At 36.8% G+C, this 18,340-nt stretch overlaps 1 protein-coding gene across 1 annotated transcript; it reads left to right on the top strand.

Annotated features, from left to right (window-relative positions):
- The first annotated feature begins 1,712 nt into the window (after positions 1–1,712).
- LOC122641387 (L-ascorbate oxidase-like) lies at positions 1,713–17,452 on the top strand. Its single transcript, XM_043834597.1, has 5 exons — positions 1,713–2,013; positions 2,188–2,280; positions 2,360–2,572; positions 2,807–3,001; positions 16,473–17,452. The coding sequence occupies exons 1-5, from the start codon at positions 1,753–1,755 to the stop codon at positions 17,430–17,432; spliced, it is 1,722 nt and encodes a 573-aa protein (XP_043690532.1). The 5' UTR covers positions 1,713–1,752; the 3' UTR covers positions 17,433–17,452.
- The last annotated feature ends 888 nt before the right edge of the window (positions 17,453–18,340 follow it).

Raw genomic sequence — 18,340 nt, forward strand, 5'->3', positions numbered from 1 at the left:
CAATGAAATTTAAGAGAGCCATCTAGGAAAGGTCAACCGAGTCACTGAAGTAGTAGGTGTAGGTAAAAGTATTTATAGAGCAACCACCGAAAAAGAAGAAGAAAAACCCCAAATCAAAAAGCATAAAAATAAAAGATGAACAGAAAACCCAAATTACAGATCAACATTGAAGAAGCAGAGAAAGAGAACGAGAAAGATGGTACATGAGATTTGAGATGGAGAAGAGAAGTAGACAACCTGTATTCAGATGGAAAAGGGGAAACCATTGGTTGTTGAAGGTTTGGACCGAAGCTTGCAATGAGATTCGATAGGTAGAGGAAGGAGACGGGGACGCCATTGGTTGATTAGCCAAAGCTCCATAATAAGGCTTGAGTGAGACCTTATTCCAGTTATTTAAACACATAATCAAATAAAGAGAAAGGATAGGTCGTTAGCTCGAAGCACCTTTGCCATAACTTTGGTAATAGTATCTGTTCCAAATAAAGACAAAAGTATATGACGTTGTTCTGCAATCTCCATTGATGTCTAATGGCATGTTCTAATCCATAGTGCTGAAAGGGCAGGGAGTGAAATTAAAGGCTAACCCCAAGTCCCAACCTGCATAGGTGAAAAGGTAATGGAGTCCGGGTGGTGGTGATAATTTTCTATAGGGGATGTCACCGGAGATGGTTGCAATCAAGGTCCTGGAGATGGTGGGGAAGAGAGAGAGAGAGAGAGTACCATTTTGCAGAGATTGAAGAGAGCAATGGAGACATGGCGGTGGTGATGGCGATCTACAGAAGGAAAGAGTCACGGGAGGAAATTTAGAGAGTGAGTGAGAGAAGAAGAGAGAATGAAGGAACAATATGATTTTCTGCAATTGAGAATAAGAGAGAGATCTCGTGTGAGTAAGGAAGAATATGATATGATATTTTTATAAAGGATTATGATATTCTAATGAAGAAAAAGAGAGAATCTTTTGGTAACCAAATTAGAGAAAATCTCGTATGAAATGGTATTTAAAGAAAGAAGGGGGAAAAGTATTTCAGGAAATAAATAAATAAAAGGGGACCAAAAAACGGTTTAAGAATTAAGAAAAAATAAAATAAAAAAAACCTAAGGGTACCAATTTCAAGGATAAATATAATAACAAACAAAGGGAGAGATAATGAAGAGAAGATGGTATTTAAATAAGAAAGAAGGATGAAATAGTCAAATGAAAAAGTAGCCACGAAGCATGAGTTCATGCACTTATATAATAGTATGATATATATATAGAAAAAGAACTCTGTCAGGGAGTGTGGTCATTGCCAGCACTCCCATGAGTCTATCTCCCTCCTCTTTATGTGAAAAGACACCTCTGCTCCCCTTGTTTAAGGAGGAGAGAGATAGACACATGAGAGTGCTGGCATAGACCCGGACAGAAAACTACTTCTATATATATAAAAGAACTTAGTATATTATTACTGATATGTAAAAGGAACCATGAATGCGCAGCTGAAAATGACCGGTACTATATCTCTATGTACACATTGCGTGAATTAGAAGGAATATATTCAACAACAAAAAAAAAGTTAAGGAATATATACCCACAACTGTACACTGTAGAGGGTAACATCACAATTCCCACACAAAAAGAGTGATCTGTGTAGAGCTAACTGTCTATATAAACTCAATAAGCACCTCACAATATTCCCATTATCATTGCTGTTACTTTTTTCTTCTTCTTCTTTCCATTATCATATTTTGGTATCATTTTATTGCTAAAGGGCCATGAGAAGCCTTCTCTGCATCTTGTTTTTCTTCTCAACCTTTCTTCAGTTCTCTTTAGCAGCTCCCAAGATCAGGCACTTCAAATGGGAGGTGGGTTATCTCTTCTGGTCCCCGGACTGCATTGAGAACGTTGTGATGGGGATAAATGGTCAGTTTCCCGGCCCGACAATACACGCAAAAACCGGCGATACTATTAATGTCGAACTCACCAACAAGCTCCACACTGAGGGTGTCGTCATTCACTGGCATGGAATCAGACAGGTTCTACACCAACTATAATCTCCTTCCTCTCTCTCTCTCTCTCTCTCTCGATCTATCTCTCTCTCTCTCTCTCTCATACACACACACACACACACACACACAAACACAAACACAAACACAAATATATAACAAGTTGGTCTAGCTAATGATGCTTCTTCTTGATATCTATAACAGTTTGGGACACCGTGGGCAGATGGAACTGCATCCATCTCACAGTGTGTTACAAATCCAGAAGAAACCTTTGTTTATAGGTTTAAAGTTGATAAGGTAACCCCCCTCTCTCTCGCTCTCTCTCTCTCTCACTCTTTCTCTGAATCAATGATCGATTTCATGGGTGGTATTGTAGCCTGGAACATATTTCTACCATGGCCACTATGGAATGCAAAGATCAGCAGGGTTGTATGGATCAATCATAGTGGAAGTGGCAGATGGTGAGAAGGAGCCCTTCCATTACGATGGAGAGTTCAACCTATTACTAAGTGATTGGTGGCACAAAAACGTCCATGAACAAGAAGTGGGTCTCTCTTCAATTCCATTTAGATGGATTTATGAGCCTCAGGTCAGCTTCTCTTCCCTGTCTTTCTTTATTTTTCAATTCCTTCTGATCTGGATGTGACCAATAGTTGAATTCAACCCTTCCATCTCTTTTGTGATCTCTAAACAGAGAAAAGAAATAAAAGCAAGTCAATATAATACAAAAGTGCTGGACAGCTTTCCTATTGGTTTTCCTTTGTCACTCATTTAATATAATATAATATTCCTTTTACGGATCTCATGTCTGATCTTTCTACAGTCTCTGCTGATCAATGGGAAGGGCCAATATAATTGTTCCCTTGCGGGGCATTATAGTAACTCAAGCTCGGAGACATGTGATTTAAAAGGAAAGTGGCAGTGCGCACCCCACTTTCTCCATGTGCTACCCAATAAGACATATCGTTTGAGAATTACAAGCACAACTTCTCTTGCTTCTCTAAATCTCGCCATTGGGGTAAGCAAATCAGATCACCTTAAATTTTCAATTCTAGATCTTCATTATTTTCTTTTTTATAATGGTAATAATATAAAGAAAAAGTTGGAGAATTATAAATTACCTTACCTTAAAAATAACCCATTGTTTAATTTTTATATATTATTCAAAGTATTACAAAGAGAATAACTTTTTTTTTAAAAAATATTAAAATAAAGGCACCATACCAAAGGGAAAAAATATATTTTTTATACAAAGTATTCGTTGTCTAATTAATAATAAAATAGTATTTTATTTTTGTTTAATAATAAGGTAGTGAGAGGGAGTTGGCACACCCTCACCTAGAAGTAGAATAGCATATCCTTCAATAACTACCACGAGACGGTTCATGTGGGACTGAACTCAAGGTCCTCTATTCACCTATTAAATTTTTGTTCGATCCCAGTTTGCCAAAATTCCAAAACAAGAGTATTGAAATAATCAAAGATTATCAAGCCACTATAGTTAAAAGCATGAATGGAAATATACAAGATAGGTATATCTACATATGAGATAGGTATTGAACCTCTTGTCCCCTTTCTTACTTTTTTTGTAATTCCCCAAAAGGTGCAAAATGATAAAAGCACCCCAAAAATTCATACACAAATAATTTCATATGTTGAGTATACCCAAAAAAAAATAGAGAGAAAGGACAATGTTAATGAGATTTTTTTTGGGTGAGAAGGTGTACCATAACGAGATTGTTGACAGTGTTGCTTCAATCTCCGATAAAAATTTGTTTTTCAGAACTAATCAATTTATATAAAATATACATATTGTTTCAAATTCCTTCATGGTTATTAATTTAGATATGATTTAAAAAAGGAAGTTATATGAAATATACCTAGGATAACAATACAATCTATAAGTTTTTTTTTTTTTTTTTTTTTTTTTTGGTAGAATACAATCTATAAGCTCAAGAAGATATGGGAAGGAGAATGTCAATAGGGAGATTCTTCTCCAATGTTCTTCCAACAACCCAATCCTTTGTTTGAATCAATCACTTTATGTAAAGGTAATGTATGGTTGTAATATGTATCTACTTCATTATTACTCTAGTTGGAACATGGTTAATGCATACTGTACAAGGTATGTTGGGATTAGGTTGTCTTCCAATAAAAATCTGGTTAAAAACTCATTTTGATTTGTATAATAATAATAATAAAATATGTATAATTGTATTTACTATACTAGTATCACTATATACTTTTTTTAAATATTATGAAGGCCAAGCCACTTAAATGAATTTTCTCATATACATAAATCTATATATATATATATATATATATATATATATATATATATATATATATATATATATATCATATCATATTATATTATAAATGTAGAAACTCAAAAGTCATGGCAAATCTTTTCATACAAAAAATACCTTTCAACAATATCAATAAAGCCCAAATAAATACTCTTCATTAATTATTAATTATTAATTATTATAATTTTCAGCTAAATTAAATTCTTCCTCCATTAATAAACCCCACCTCAATGTTACATTAATTATTCTTTTATAAAAATTAATGGACCAATCGTTTCCTTATTCAGTTTTCTCACGTTTTTTCAGATAAATTCAATAAGAGATAATTGTTATTAATTATTAATTAGAAATTAGAAATTAGAAATTATAAAGAAAGTAAAATAATCCCATTTTTCGTTGAACAATGTATAAAACCCCATTTTTCAATGTATAAAATAATCCCATCTTATCTTACCAAAAAAACATTTACAATATTATCCATTATTCCTTGAACAATCGATAACCCCCCCCTCAATTAATTGTTATAATTTTGAAAATATCTTTCATTAATTATTAATTATTATAATTTTCAACTAAATTGAATTCTTCCTCCATTAATAACCCCCTCAATGTTACATTAATTATTCTTTTATAAAAATTAAATCACCAATGTTTTCCTACTCAGTTTTAACAGCTAGCCACCACCATTGCCAAACTATTGGCATTGCCATGTGCCAATTATTACTTGCCATTATGGGGTGGAAAGTATAGGATATTTCCAGGCTCATCGTATTGAGGTGGTCCTTGACCACATGTAATGTAATGATGGATCCAAAATAATCATGATATATATATTGATGATTGGTTTCGATTATGGCGATAGTTTGTCTGCCTCTCCAATGTCGTTTAGCTAAGGATTGAGAATCTTGTTTACCAAAAAAAAAAAAAAAAAAAGAGAATCTTGATCATTCATGACTCGGGGTGGGGGCCACCTTTCTTGGATGTGGACTGTTTTTAATGGATGGCACATTGTACGGTCCAGATTGATGGCGAAGGAACAAAATTTTGGGTATCTCTGCTCCACTAGCAATTAATAGAGCCATGATAGTGATAGTGCATCTGCCATCCAAAAAACCGTTGTTGTTCCACATTCTTTCTGAGCCTTTCCTTTTATGGCAAAGGAAAAAAAAATTGGGTATCTTTGCTGTCCACTAGCACACGTACATAGTGGGTTTTCTTTTTTTTGATGAATACATGGTGGGGTTTTGATTATGAAGGCAAAGGACTTGTAATTTGGATGTTTATTGGGGGGGAAAGTACTAGAAAAAGAGACTTGAAATTTTCATTTTCAGTATGTGAATTCATCGTAGTTAAAAAAAGGGCAAAAAAGTGTGTTTAAATGATACGTAGATGTCAATCGGTTGGTTCGGGTTGAGTTGGTTTTGGTGTGGGAAAGGTAAATCCGAAACCACACTAATAAGAAAAGTTCGGTTTTAAATGAACATGATTTTGATAGAATCATGATATCTTTAGGAGAAAGTTTTCCTCCACTGTGGGAAGGGTTCAACACTTCAGCCACCATTCTAGGGTTCTAAAACATGTTAGATAATTGTAATAAAATGAGAGATTAAATAAATACTATGTTACTTTGGGAAAAGTATTTTAGTCCCACATCGGAAAACTACAAGAGTTATAAATGGTATTTATTATATTACCTTCTTTATCTCTTGAATTAAACCGGAAAAGGGAGACATTCTACGATGTATATGCGAATAGCCGTCCGCACACGAGCGGCGTGGGCAGTGGCGCACTTAGCACTTAGCACTTTTGCATCGCGATGCAAGCGATCTGATCTGGTACGTTGATTTTTTGAAATGATCAGATCCGTCGGATTAGAAAATCCTACGGTTACGTTTAATAGGATATGACTGTTGTGAACATGTTCATCTCTGGTTTAATCTGGACCGTTAGATCGGATGGCAATCGATCTAATGGTCTAAATACAAAATGAATAGATATGTCTATTCAGAAGAGGTGCTGCACTTCTATAAAATAGAAGTATTGTGTTCAAACGAAATATCTCTCTCTCTTGCAATTCAGTATCTCTAAAAGGAGTTCTGTGTTTTATTTTTATTGCTTTGTTGATTCCTGAAGGTGAATTTGTCGTGTAGGACAGATATCTCCTTTAAGATAGCGAGATTGCGTTCAAAGCAGTTTGAAGTTTCCTTCTTCAAACAAAGTTTTTTCTAACAATTTAAAGGAGATATTTTGTTACCATGGAAGGAGGATTAGACAACGCTGCTTTGAAGATGATGATGTCCCCAGACTTCGTCAAACTCGAACGTTTTGACGGTACCAACTACACCCGCTGACAAGATAAGATGGTGTTCCTGTTGACTCGTCTGAAGATCTTTTATTTGTTAAGTTCTGCGCTGCAACCATTACTAGAACCGTTTGATAAGGACACTGATGCTGTGAAGAAAAAAAGAAATAAGCGTGAAGAAGATGAGTTAATCTGCAGAGGATATATTCTAAATAGTCTCTCAGATCATCTCTATGATTACTACACGCCAATCAAGTCACCATATGAAATTTGGAAACAGATTGAAGAGAAATACAAAACTGAGAAAATAGGTATGAGCAAATTTCTCACCATGAAATATTTTGAATTCAGTATGAGTGATGGTGTTAGTATTATGGATCAATTTCATGATTTAAGTTATAGTGGGAAAACTCCTTGATCTTGAAATCAAAGTTTCTTATTTACTCCAAGTGGAGGCGATTATATCTAAACTTCCCCCCAGTTGGAATGATTACAGAAAGAAACTTCTTCATATGATAGAAGATTTGTCTGTTGGACAACTCGAAAAGCATCCACGAATTGAGGAAGAGAATAGAATTCGTGATGGCTTGGTCATTGGTTCTAAAGTGAACACTGTTGAACAAAGTGGAGTTAAGAAGTTTCATAAGAAACTAAAGATCAATAAAAAGGGAGTTTTCAAGAATAGCAGCAAAGACAAGAAAGACAGAACATGTTTTCATTGTGGAAAAAAGGGTCACTACATTCTTGATTACAAGTATCGAAAAAACAGTAGTATTCCAGACAAAGCAAATGTTGTTGAATCTGCACCACAAGATCTAGTCGCAATGATGGAAATTGGTATGATTACTGAATTGCATATGGCTAGTGTGGTGAAATCTCAAGATTGGTGGCTTGACTCAGGAGCAACAATTCATGTATGCAATGACAAGATACAGTTCAAGACCTTTGAGGATGTTGCAGGACAAGATATTCTAATGGGGAATCACAATTCTGCTAAGGTCCTGGGAAAAGGAAGTGTTGAAGTGCAATTTACTTCTGGGAAGAAATTGAAGTAAATGAATGTGTTGTATGTTCTAGAAATTCGTAAGAATTTGGTCTCTGCTAGTGTGCTTTGTAAGAATGGTTTTAAAACCGTTCTTGAGTCTGATAACATGATATTATCCAAGGGGGGTGTCTTTGTGGGAAAGGGTTATTCTGTTGATGGGATGTTTAAGCTCAGTATTAATAAAATGGTTTCTAGTTCTGCTTACTTGATTGATTGTTCTTCTAATTTATGACATGCTCTTTTTGGACACTTGAATCTTAGATACATGAAAAATATGTCAAAACAAAGTTTAATTTCTTATAAGCATGAAAATAAAAATAAATGTGAAGTCTGTGTTCAATCAAAAATGGTTAAGAAGCCTTTTCCAAATATTGAGTTGAGGATAACTTCTATGAAGTTTTAATAAGATTTTTGTAAAGTAAGAGTATCTACAATAACAGAGATACTAAAGAAGAACCTACCTATATGAATACTAAAATGGTGCCATTTCTAAATAAGAATTCAGGGTTTATTCTTGTAAGTGTTCATGAATTCAGGATAGAGCACAGGGCCGTAAGAGTGCCACTATGTTAAAGATTTTGACATAGAATCATTCATAATTGTATGTGTAGTATTTTCAATTTTAATATTTATAAGAATTGGTTTAATGCTAAGTCAACCAAATTCTACATTACAACTCTGAAATACTTACACTAATTAAAGGTTTAATGCCAAGTCAACCTTTTCGTATACATAACTATGTAGTTAGAGATATTAAGATGTTTATTACAATCTAGTCGGGGATTGTTAGATAGATTGTAATAAAATGAGAGATTAAATAAATACTTTGTTACTTTGGGAAAAGTGCTTTAGTCCCACATTGGAAAACTACAAGAGTTATAAATGGTAATTATTATATTACCTTCTTTATCTCTTGAATTAAACCGGAAAAGGAAGACATTCTACGGTGTATATGCGAGGACGGCGTACCTGTTCGCACACGCGCATGCACGGCGTGGGCAGTGGGCTGTAGAGGCGTTAGTGGCATACGCACGCACTTAGCAGTTAGCACTTAGCACTTTTGCATCGCGATGCAAGCGATCTGATCTGGTACGTTGATTTTTTGAAATGATCAGATCCGTCGAATTAGAAAATCCTACGGTTACGTTTAATGGAATATGACTATTGTGAACAGGTTCATCTCTAGTTTAATCTGGACCGTTAGATCGGATGGCAATCGATCTAATGGTCTAAATACAAAATGAATAGATATGTCTATTTAGAAGAGGTGCTCCACTTCTATAAAATAAAAGTACTGTGTTCAAACGAAATATCTCTCTCTCTTGCAATTCAGTATCTCTAAAAGGAGTTCTGTGTTTTATTTCTATTGCTTTGTTGATTCCTGAAGGTGAATTTGTCGTGTGGGGAAAATATCTCCTTTTAGATAGCGAGATCGTGTTCAAAGCAGTTTGAAGTTTCTTTCTTCAAATAGAGTTTTTCCTAACAAAACATCCCCTCCTCTTTACGAATGATCGAACATACCCCCTCCCCACTATTTACGGTCAAGGGATTCCCCTTCACTGTGGCATAAGGAATACTTAGTCCTTGTTAATGTTTGAAAAAGATTGCACAATTTTGACGTTGTGTCACTTGACATTAAACCCCCCTCCCCCTTTTCCCCATGGAATTCAATATATCCTGTGGAACTGCTAATGTGCTCATGTATGTAAACTTTTACTTTCTATGAAATAAACTGAGAGTGATTAGCGATTTCAGATCTCATATTTTAGATTGAATAATAACTTCACTCTGATTCTGAAAAATAAAAACTTTCTTCTTCTTCTGTGTGTGTATGTGTTATGTGCACACGTGGTAGAGAACCCTTTATTGGTTGTTATTGTTTATGTTAGGTATATTATAGGCAGTTATCCGAAAAGGGTTAGTTATTAGGAGTTATTTTTGGATGCGTATGAGTTATTATAGAATTGGGATACTTAATTAGTGGGTAGTTATCCTTGTATGTATTTTTATTTAAATGCAACTTACCTAATGTAAAGTAGATTTTTGGAATAAATTTCTTAGAAATATTCAGAAAAAAAATCAGCTACCTCCCAATCGGTCAGCTGTCCAGCGGTAAAACCAAACTTCTCTATTTTTTCTCCTTGATTTATCTCTTTCTCTATTTTTTTCTTCACTCCATACGTTTGTACGTATCAATGTGTGTGTGCAAAATTGGCAATTTGGTAAATATTGAGAAAGTATAAAATTAGAGAATAGTATTTAAATTAGTTCGATAGCATTTTCGTAATTAGTTGGTGTAGAAATAAATTTTTTTTTTTGTCATGTGCACACCAGACACTGATTTCTATCATTTTCTGTTCCGGAATCGATATGAGAACTTTTTTTTATGAAGAGAACACTGTTACCAAATTGCAATTCTACTTCTTAAAATCATGAAATCAGAAAAAATCAATTTCACCTGGAATCAACGGATTGGAAACTAAATGGTTATCAAACAGGCCCAAGTCTTAGAGGATCCTTGGATCCAGATTGTCTATGGTGTGCTGCCCGTAGCGGCCTGAGCAGCGCACAAGTAGGGCACACTGTAATGACTGCCTTACCCCCGCTCGGGCAAGGCGCTCGGGTAGGGGTAAAGCGATCATTGTAGTGCACCCTATTAATGCGCCATTCAAGCCGCTACGGGCAGCACACCGTATAGGATATGAATACAGGATCCTTTCGATGGAAAATGCATCTTCTTCACACATATGTAACTAGTTTATCAAGAACATATTAGTTAACACCCTTTTGGATTTTCATTTGGACTTAGTTGGACCCACATTGTTTTCTGTAACAATAAAGCAATTAATAAACCAAAGATAAAGAAGGAGAAGAAGAAGAAGAGAAAGAGAAGAGAAGAAGGAGACAATGGGAGAGACTACAAAGAGAAGTCGCAGACTTCCTAGGTTGTCTCTCGCCCTCTCAATTGTATTACTTAAAGAGAAAGATTACATCACATGGAAGAGAAACCTTCCTAAACCAAATTACACAAAAATAGAAACTTAGCTAAAATAGAAACCTAGAGAAATAGAAAGTTTAGAGAAATAGAAGGTGTAAAGTGTACATGACACATATGTACCCCCACGGTACATATGGGTCATGTACCCCCAACATGGTGACTTTAACACTCCCCCTCAAGCTAGAGCATACAAATCACCCATGCCCAGCTTGAAACAGCCATTGTGGAAAGTAGGGCCAAACAAAGGCTTGGTAAAGACATCGCCAAGCTGACTAGTGGAAGGAACAAAGGGAGTGACAATCAACTTCTTCAAAACAACATCTATGACAAAGTGACAGTCAACTTCAATATGCTTAGTTCGCTCATGGAAAACATGATTACTTACAATGTAGATAGCCGCTTGATTATCACAGAACATCTACATGGGTTGAGTGATTGGAAATTCTAACTCATGAAGAAAAGATTTCGGCCACATTAGTTCAGCTGCAATTTATGCCATGGCCCGATACTCTACTTCTGCACTGGATCTAGCTACTGTAGTTTGTTTTTTGCTATGCCAAGTTACTAGATTTCCTCCCACAAAGGTACAATATCCTATAGTAGAACGTCTATCACCATCTGCAACTGCCCAGTCAGCATCAGAAAAGCCTACAATGTCAACATTCTGATGGGGATAATAGATGAGCCCCTTGCCTAGAGCTCCCTTCAAATACCGTAAGATACGACACACTGCCTCCCAATGAATTTTCTTAGGAGAGTGCCTAAATTGTCTAACCATGTCAACAACAAAAGAAATATCTAGCCTAGTGACAGTGAGATAGATAAGCTTTCCAACTAATCGCCTATACTGATGTTGGTCCTCAAAGTCTTCACTATCAGTGGAGCCTAATTTGTTATGCGGATCCATAGGAGTATCAACTAGTTTGGTTGCTAGTAGACCTGTATCAAACAAGAGATCAAGAACATACTTCCTCTGAGACAGGTTGATTTCTTTCTTACTTCGAAGAACCTCAATACCAAGAAAATACCAAAGAAAGCCCAAATCCTTCATTTGAAAATGCTGATGAAGATAGACTTTCACCTCACTGATACCAGTAGCATCATTACCGGATTTAATGATGTCATCCACATAAAAATCAAGAACCACAACTTTGGAGTCTTGTCGGCGAACAAATACAGAGTGGTCTGATAGCATTGTGAGAAACCACAACGAGTAACAGGAGAGCTAAACTTATAGAACCAAGCACATGGGGACTGTTTTAGCGCATAGATAGCCATATGAAGTTTGCAAACCTTCCCCGAAAGCTCCCCCTGAACAACATACCTTGGAGGTTGCTCTATATTAACCTCTTCCTGAAGATCACCATATAAAAAAGCATTCTTAACGTCCAGCTAGTAGAGCGGCCAGTCAAGAAGGACCACCAAAGAAATGAGAACACGAACAGAATTCAACCCGGCAACAGGGGAAAAAGTCTCAAAATATTCTACACCATATGTTTGAGTATATCCCTTAGTAACCAACCGTGCCTTTAGGCGCTCAATCGAACCATCTGGGTTATATTTAGTGGTGTAAACCCAACGACAACGCACAACATCCTTACCAGGAAGTAAATCCACAAGTGTCCATGTTGCACGTGATAACAAAGAATCCATCTCTGTATCTATAGCTACCTTCCACCCAAAATGAGATAAGGCCTCATGATGGGATTTAGGAACAACATCAGCGGATAAGGAAGAGGTAAAGGAACGGTAGTGGGAAGGGAGATGAGAAAAGGAAACAAAATGAGCAATAGGATAAGTAGGGATAGATTTCTGAGTACAATTTTGTATACCATTCGGTTGGGCGATTGGTAAGTCAGGTGGATCTGTAGAACAAGGAGCCAAATCGGTAGTGGGTTGAAGAGGAACAGCAGTAGAGGATGGCATAGTAGTTGGAAGCTGCTGGTGCTGCCTATGCTGGTATACTTGCAGTGGAGGGGCAGATGTAATAGGAGTAGGAACTGGAAGAGGTGGGGCAAGGGTAGGATCTGTAGGAAAAATTAGAGGCAATGTAGAAGAAGAATAATACGTAGTACTTTCAAAAAAGGTAACACCAGCAGTTCCAAATTGTCGATTAGAAATAGGGTCATAACACCTATACCCCTTTTTAGTCCAAGAATAACCAAGAAAAATACATTCAGTGGCACGAGGAGATAGTTTGTCAACACCAGGATGTAAATTATGAACAAAGCAAACACAACCAAAAATACGAGGCAGGAGACTAAATAAGGGTGTGTTTGGATGTAAAACAGAAAAAGGGACCTGATTGTCCAAAACCGATGAGGGCATATGATTAATAAGAAAATATGCAGTAAGGACTGCATTACACCAAAAAAATTTTGGAACGTGCATGTGAAGCATAATGGACCTGGCAACTTCTAACAGACGTCTATTTTTCCTTTCGGCAACCCCATTTTGTTGGGGGAGTATACGAACAACTCGTTTGATGAATCATGCCTTTGGATAAACAAAAGTCAGAGATGTCAAGGGCATTATCAAAACAAAAAACTTTAATAGATGCATCAAACTGGGTTTTTATTTCATTATAAAAATTATGAAACACTGAAAGAAATTGTGATAGATCCTATAACAATAGACCCAAGTTAACCGAGAATGGTCATCAACAAAACTAACAAAAAAAGAAAATCCTAACCTATTTTTGACACGACAAGGACCCCAAATGTCAGAATGAACCAACGAAAATAAAGACGAGCTACGGGGAACACTACGAGCAGAAAACGAAGAGCTATGATGCTTCCCGAATTCACATGCTTCACACTCAATATGGGATAGAGAATGACAACTTGGAACCATCAACTGAAGTGTGGAAAAGGAGGGATGTCCAAGATGAAAATGCTACTGAAGAGGAGATACACTAGAAGAGGCAGCAGTAGTAGTAGAAGGATAAGTGCCATCCAAATAGTATAGTCCGGACTGTTCAAGCCCCCCACCAATCGTCCTCTTGGTCCGAAGGTCCTGAAAAACACAATAAGAATGAAAGAAAGTAATGGAATAATGAAGGGATTTGGTAAGTTGACTAACACATAAAAAACTTAGAGGCATTTTAGGAACAAAAAGAACAGGAGAAAGGTTCATGGAGGAGGTGGGAGAGACCACCCCATGACCTGTAACTTTAGTAGAAGATCCATCAACAAGAACAACAGGGGAGGAAGTATTAAGTTTAGAAATGGAAGAAAATAGGTCAGACTTACCAGTCATATGGCAGGAAGCACCAGAGTCAATAATACACAGGGTGGAAGTTGAAGAAATAAAAGCGGATTTACCTGTGTGGGCTAAGGTAGCTATAGAAGTGGAAGAAGATGTAGATTCAAGTTGTTGGAGATGCTTGAGAATTTTGTTAGCCATCACGTGAAACAGACCCAGTGGAGGAAACCCCTATGTAGATGCAGGGGTGGAGTTGCTAGTAATGATGTGATCAGCAGGAATGTTGGCGGTGGCAGTATTGACTAACTCGTTAGCCCACTCTAGTCGACCATGTTTTGCCCAACAAGTGTCAACAGTATGATTAGGCTTCCCACAATAAGTGCACTGGCGAGAGAATTTTTCAAAGAGTTGTCCACCTGTACCATGACCAGTAGAACCACTACCACGACCACGGTACTGACCACGGCCTCTACTAAAACCTTGGCCTTGGGCAACAGTGAATGTAGAACTGTCCTTAGCAGGAGCAGAAGGAGTGACTGTGGAAGGTGTAGTAACTAAACGATGCAAGCGAGAGAAGACCTCATTGAGAGAGGGCACCTTTTCTCTAGTAAGAAACTGACTTTTGACAGCTTGATAATCAGGGTGAAGACCAGCCAAAAATTTGGCAACATGAAACTCAGCCCGTTGTTGCTTTAATTGCTCCAGATTAGTAATGAGAGGCTAATATACCTGGAGCTCTTCAAGGTATCCTTTATATGTACTGAAGTAGTCATTCAGAGATTATCACCCTGGGAGAAGTGGAACAGTTTCTCATAAAGTTCATAGGTGCGGAAAATATTTTTCTTTTGGGAGTAGCTTTCACGAAGATCTTCCCAAACACCTTTAGCAAGTGTGTGAAACATCAAATTAGCAGCAATGGCAGGTTCAATACTGTTCCATAACCAGACTTTAATAGTAGAATTCTCACGCATCTAATCATCATGAGCAATAGCAGTAGTAGAATCCTTAGTATCAATGATAGGAAGGTCATCAGTGAAGTACTTGATCTTACCCTTGGCATGAATGTCTTGGACAGCTTGAGCCCATAGAAGGTAGTTAGAGACACCATTCAACTTGATAGTAGTAATCTAAATATGTAACACATCAGTGGGAAGCTTAGACTCAGCCATAGAGGACCAGAACCAATAAAAGAGTAGTAGCAGGTAGTAACAGTGGTTTTTTGAACAACAGAATCTGTCAAAACCAGTAGCAGGCAGTAGAGACAGCAAGAGAGACAACAAAAAATATCAAACACATGTATTAGCTTCTGCCGGCAGGGTGTAGTCTTACGAATGCAGAATTGGAGGTCAGAATGTCCTGAAATGAGAACCAAAGGAGGTACTGTAGTAGGGGAGATAAACCCCAAAATATGAGCCTGATTGTGTAGGAGAACCAAGGGAAAAAAAACAGCTTGAATTTCAATATTCTGGAAGAAAATTCCTAGATATAGAAACTGCAGACATATTCTTCATAATTCTGACTTTAATAGCTTGAAATCTTCATAAGTAGCAATGATAGACAAGAAGAATCCCTAGTTCATATGTGTACTGTGAAGAACTAGGACATTAGCAGCAAGTAGGCAGCATAGGTAATGCTGCAGACAATATTGATTCTTGTCTCTGAAGAGACTCTCAAAACCACATGAAAGGAGGATCGATCTCTAGTTTATTTACTACTCTGATGCCATGTAACAATAAAGCAATTAATAAACCAGAGATAAAGAAGGAGAAGAAGAAGAAGAAGAAGAGAAGGAGATGATGGGAGAGACTGCAAAGAGAAGTCGCTGACTTCCTTGCTTGTCTCTCCCCCTCTCAATTGTATTATTTAAAGAGAAAGATTACATCACATGGAAGAGAAACCTTTCTAAACCAAATTACACAGAAATAGAAACTTAGCTAAAATAGAAACCTAAGAGAAATAGAAAGTTTAGAGAAATATAAGGTTTAGCAAATAGAAGGTGTAAAGTGTACATGAAACATATGTACCCCCACGTTACATATGGGTCATGAGCCCCCAACATGGTGAGTTTAATATTTTCACTAGGATAGGTCTAAGTATAATTGTTTAAAAGCCAAAACCACCCAAACCTTTGTGCCCAGTTATAATTTCGAACATAGTTTATCAAATTGATCCTGCTCATTGATTTGCCTTATCTCAACGGGCAGCCTACTTGGTCAAGAATCCACAAATGGATTATTGATCTTGATTCGGATTTGAACACATTAAGGGCCATACCAAACCCTAATCACAGTTGTAGGATGAAGAATGACCTATTTTAACCTTGGCCCATAAGCGGCCATAGCTGACCTCTTAAAACCAATACCCTCTACATTTGAGTAGTTGTTCTCAGACGCCATGAAATTTTCAGCTTCCCAGGGCCAAAAAGCAGTGCATTTCAATAAGAAATCTGTCTCTTTCTCGCTCTCTCTCTGATTCCAGTTGTTTCAAAGTACAAGTTGCTATCACTTTAAGTATGGAAGGGAAGAAATAAAATCCCATGTTTACTTGGATAATAATTTTTATTAATTCTAAAATGAGCCCAAATTAACCATGTTCCTTTATTCTAACATCTGTTTATGGTAACCTCTTCAGAATCACAAAATGTTGGTCGTTGAAGCCGACGGGAACTATGTCCAGCCATTCGCCGTTGATGACATTGACATCTACTCTGGTGAGAGCTATTCTGTTCTAATCACCACTGACCAGAACCCAAGTATGAATTATTGGGTGTCCATAGGTGTAAGAGGAAGGCTTCCAAAGACTCCACAAGGCCTTACCCTCATAAACTATCTCCCCAACAGTGTATCAAAGCTTCCAGCCTCACCACCTCCCATTACTCCTACCTGGAATGACTATGACCACAGTAAATCCTTCTCCAACAAAATCCTTGCCTTGCAAGGCTCTGCAAAACCTCCAGTCCAAGCTACTAGAAGGATTGTTCTCCTCAACACTCAGAACAAGATCAATGGCTACACCAAGTGGTCCATCAATAATGTCTCCTTGGTATTACCCTCTACACCTTATCTGGGTTCCATGAAATTTGGTTTAAAAGGTGCATTCCTTAACAAGAATCCACCAGAGAACTTTGGCAGTAACTATGATATTATGAGGCCACCAATCAATCCAAACTCGACGCAAGGGAATGGTGTTTACATGTTTGCTCTGCACAGCACCATTGATGTAATTCTTCAGAATGCAAATGCATTATCAGATAATGTTAGTGAGATACACCCCTGGCACTTACATGGGCATGACTTCTGGGTGTTAGGATATGGAGAAGGTAAGTTCAATGAGAAGACAGACATGAAGAAGTTTAACTTGAAGAATCCACCATTAAGGAACACAGCTGTGATCTTCCCCTATGGATGGACAGCATTAAGGTTTGTTGCTGATAATCCTGGAGTTTGGGCTTTCCATTGCCATATAGAGCCACATTTGCACATGGGTATGGGTGTAATCTTTGCTGAAGGAGTTGAGCACATTGGTAAGATACCCAATGATGCTATAGCTTGTGGAATGACTGCAAAGATGCTAATGACCGGTCAGCACTAATGAGACAGCTATATATTTTTTCTCCTCTAGCTCTATATATATATATATATATATATATATTGCAGATGACTTAAATAACTTATTGTTGTATATGAATTATTTTGGTTTCTAGAAAACCAAAGATTAAGGAATTGGCAGGCTAACTAACAAATCTATGTGGATTGTGGAGCAATATATGGCTCATATGGTTCTGAAAACTATTAATCAAAAGAGATCCTGAGACTAGCAAGGGCAAACACTAGAAGCTCTGTTTGGTCACTAGGGAAATTAGAGGAAAGGGAAGTGAAATTTATATCAGTAACTCCAAATCATTCATATTTGCTTATTAAATTTTACTTCACTTTTGCATCCGAATCTTATGTTGGAAAATTTTCATTTCCTTTCCTTCTAATTTCTTTAAAACCAAACACAGCCAAAGAGAAAAGTGTCTTTGAGCCACTGGGATAACCAATTCAGAATTTTTAATTCATTTTTTCTCTCAAAAAAAAAAAAAAAAAATTGCATGAAATTATCTCTGAAGGGGTACAGGTATCCCAGCTGCTAGAGAAATTTTGCCCATGTGAACACAAGGATATTTTATTTGATTTTTGTTGATTCATAACTCTACAAGTACAAAGTTTTGATTCCTAGTCTAATTCCTATACAAGGTAGAACTCTATCATCAAGTAAGGATACACGAAATATAGTAGGACTAAACTTAAAGAAATTATAAGACTCCTGTAGAGATTAGGAATCCTGTAGTCAGATACGATATGAATTAGGAAAACAGAATCATGGTGCAAAAACCTTAAAATTTAACTTCTATGCATAACTTGAGAACTTGGGTTAAAAACTCTTCAATTGCAACAATAGTATTCCCAAGTCATTCTCTTTGCTATGAACCATATTCACTCCATCTTGTACCTTCA

Source organism: Telopea speciosissima, chromosome 10 (genome assembly GCF_018873765.1).
Source record: "Telopea speciosissima isolate NSW1024214 ecotype Mountain lineage chromosome 10, Tspe_v1, whole genome shotgun sequence".
NCBI classification, from domain to species: domain Eukaryota; kingdom Viridiplantae; phylum Streptophyta; class Magnoliopsida; order Proteales; family Proteaceae; genus Telopea; species Telopea speciosissima.

What these genes read in the sequence shown, in the direction of transcription:
- LOC122641387 (XM_043834597.1), top strand. Translation starts at nt 1,753, where the DNA reads ATGAGAAGCCTTCTCTGCATCTTGTTTTTCTTCTCAACCTTTCTTCAG. An exon ending in GATGGATTTATGAGCCTCAG is followed by an intron (nt 2,573 to 2,806) that starts GTCAGCTTCTCT and finishes ATCTTTCTACAG; the next exon opens with TCTCTGCTGATCAATGGGAA. An exon ending in CTCTAAATCTCGCCATTGGG is followed by an intron (nt 3,002 to 16,472) that starts GTAAGCAAATCA and finishes TAACCTCTTCAG; the next exon opens with AATCACAAAATGTTGGTCGT.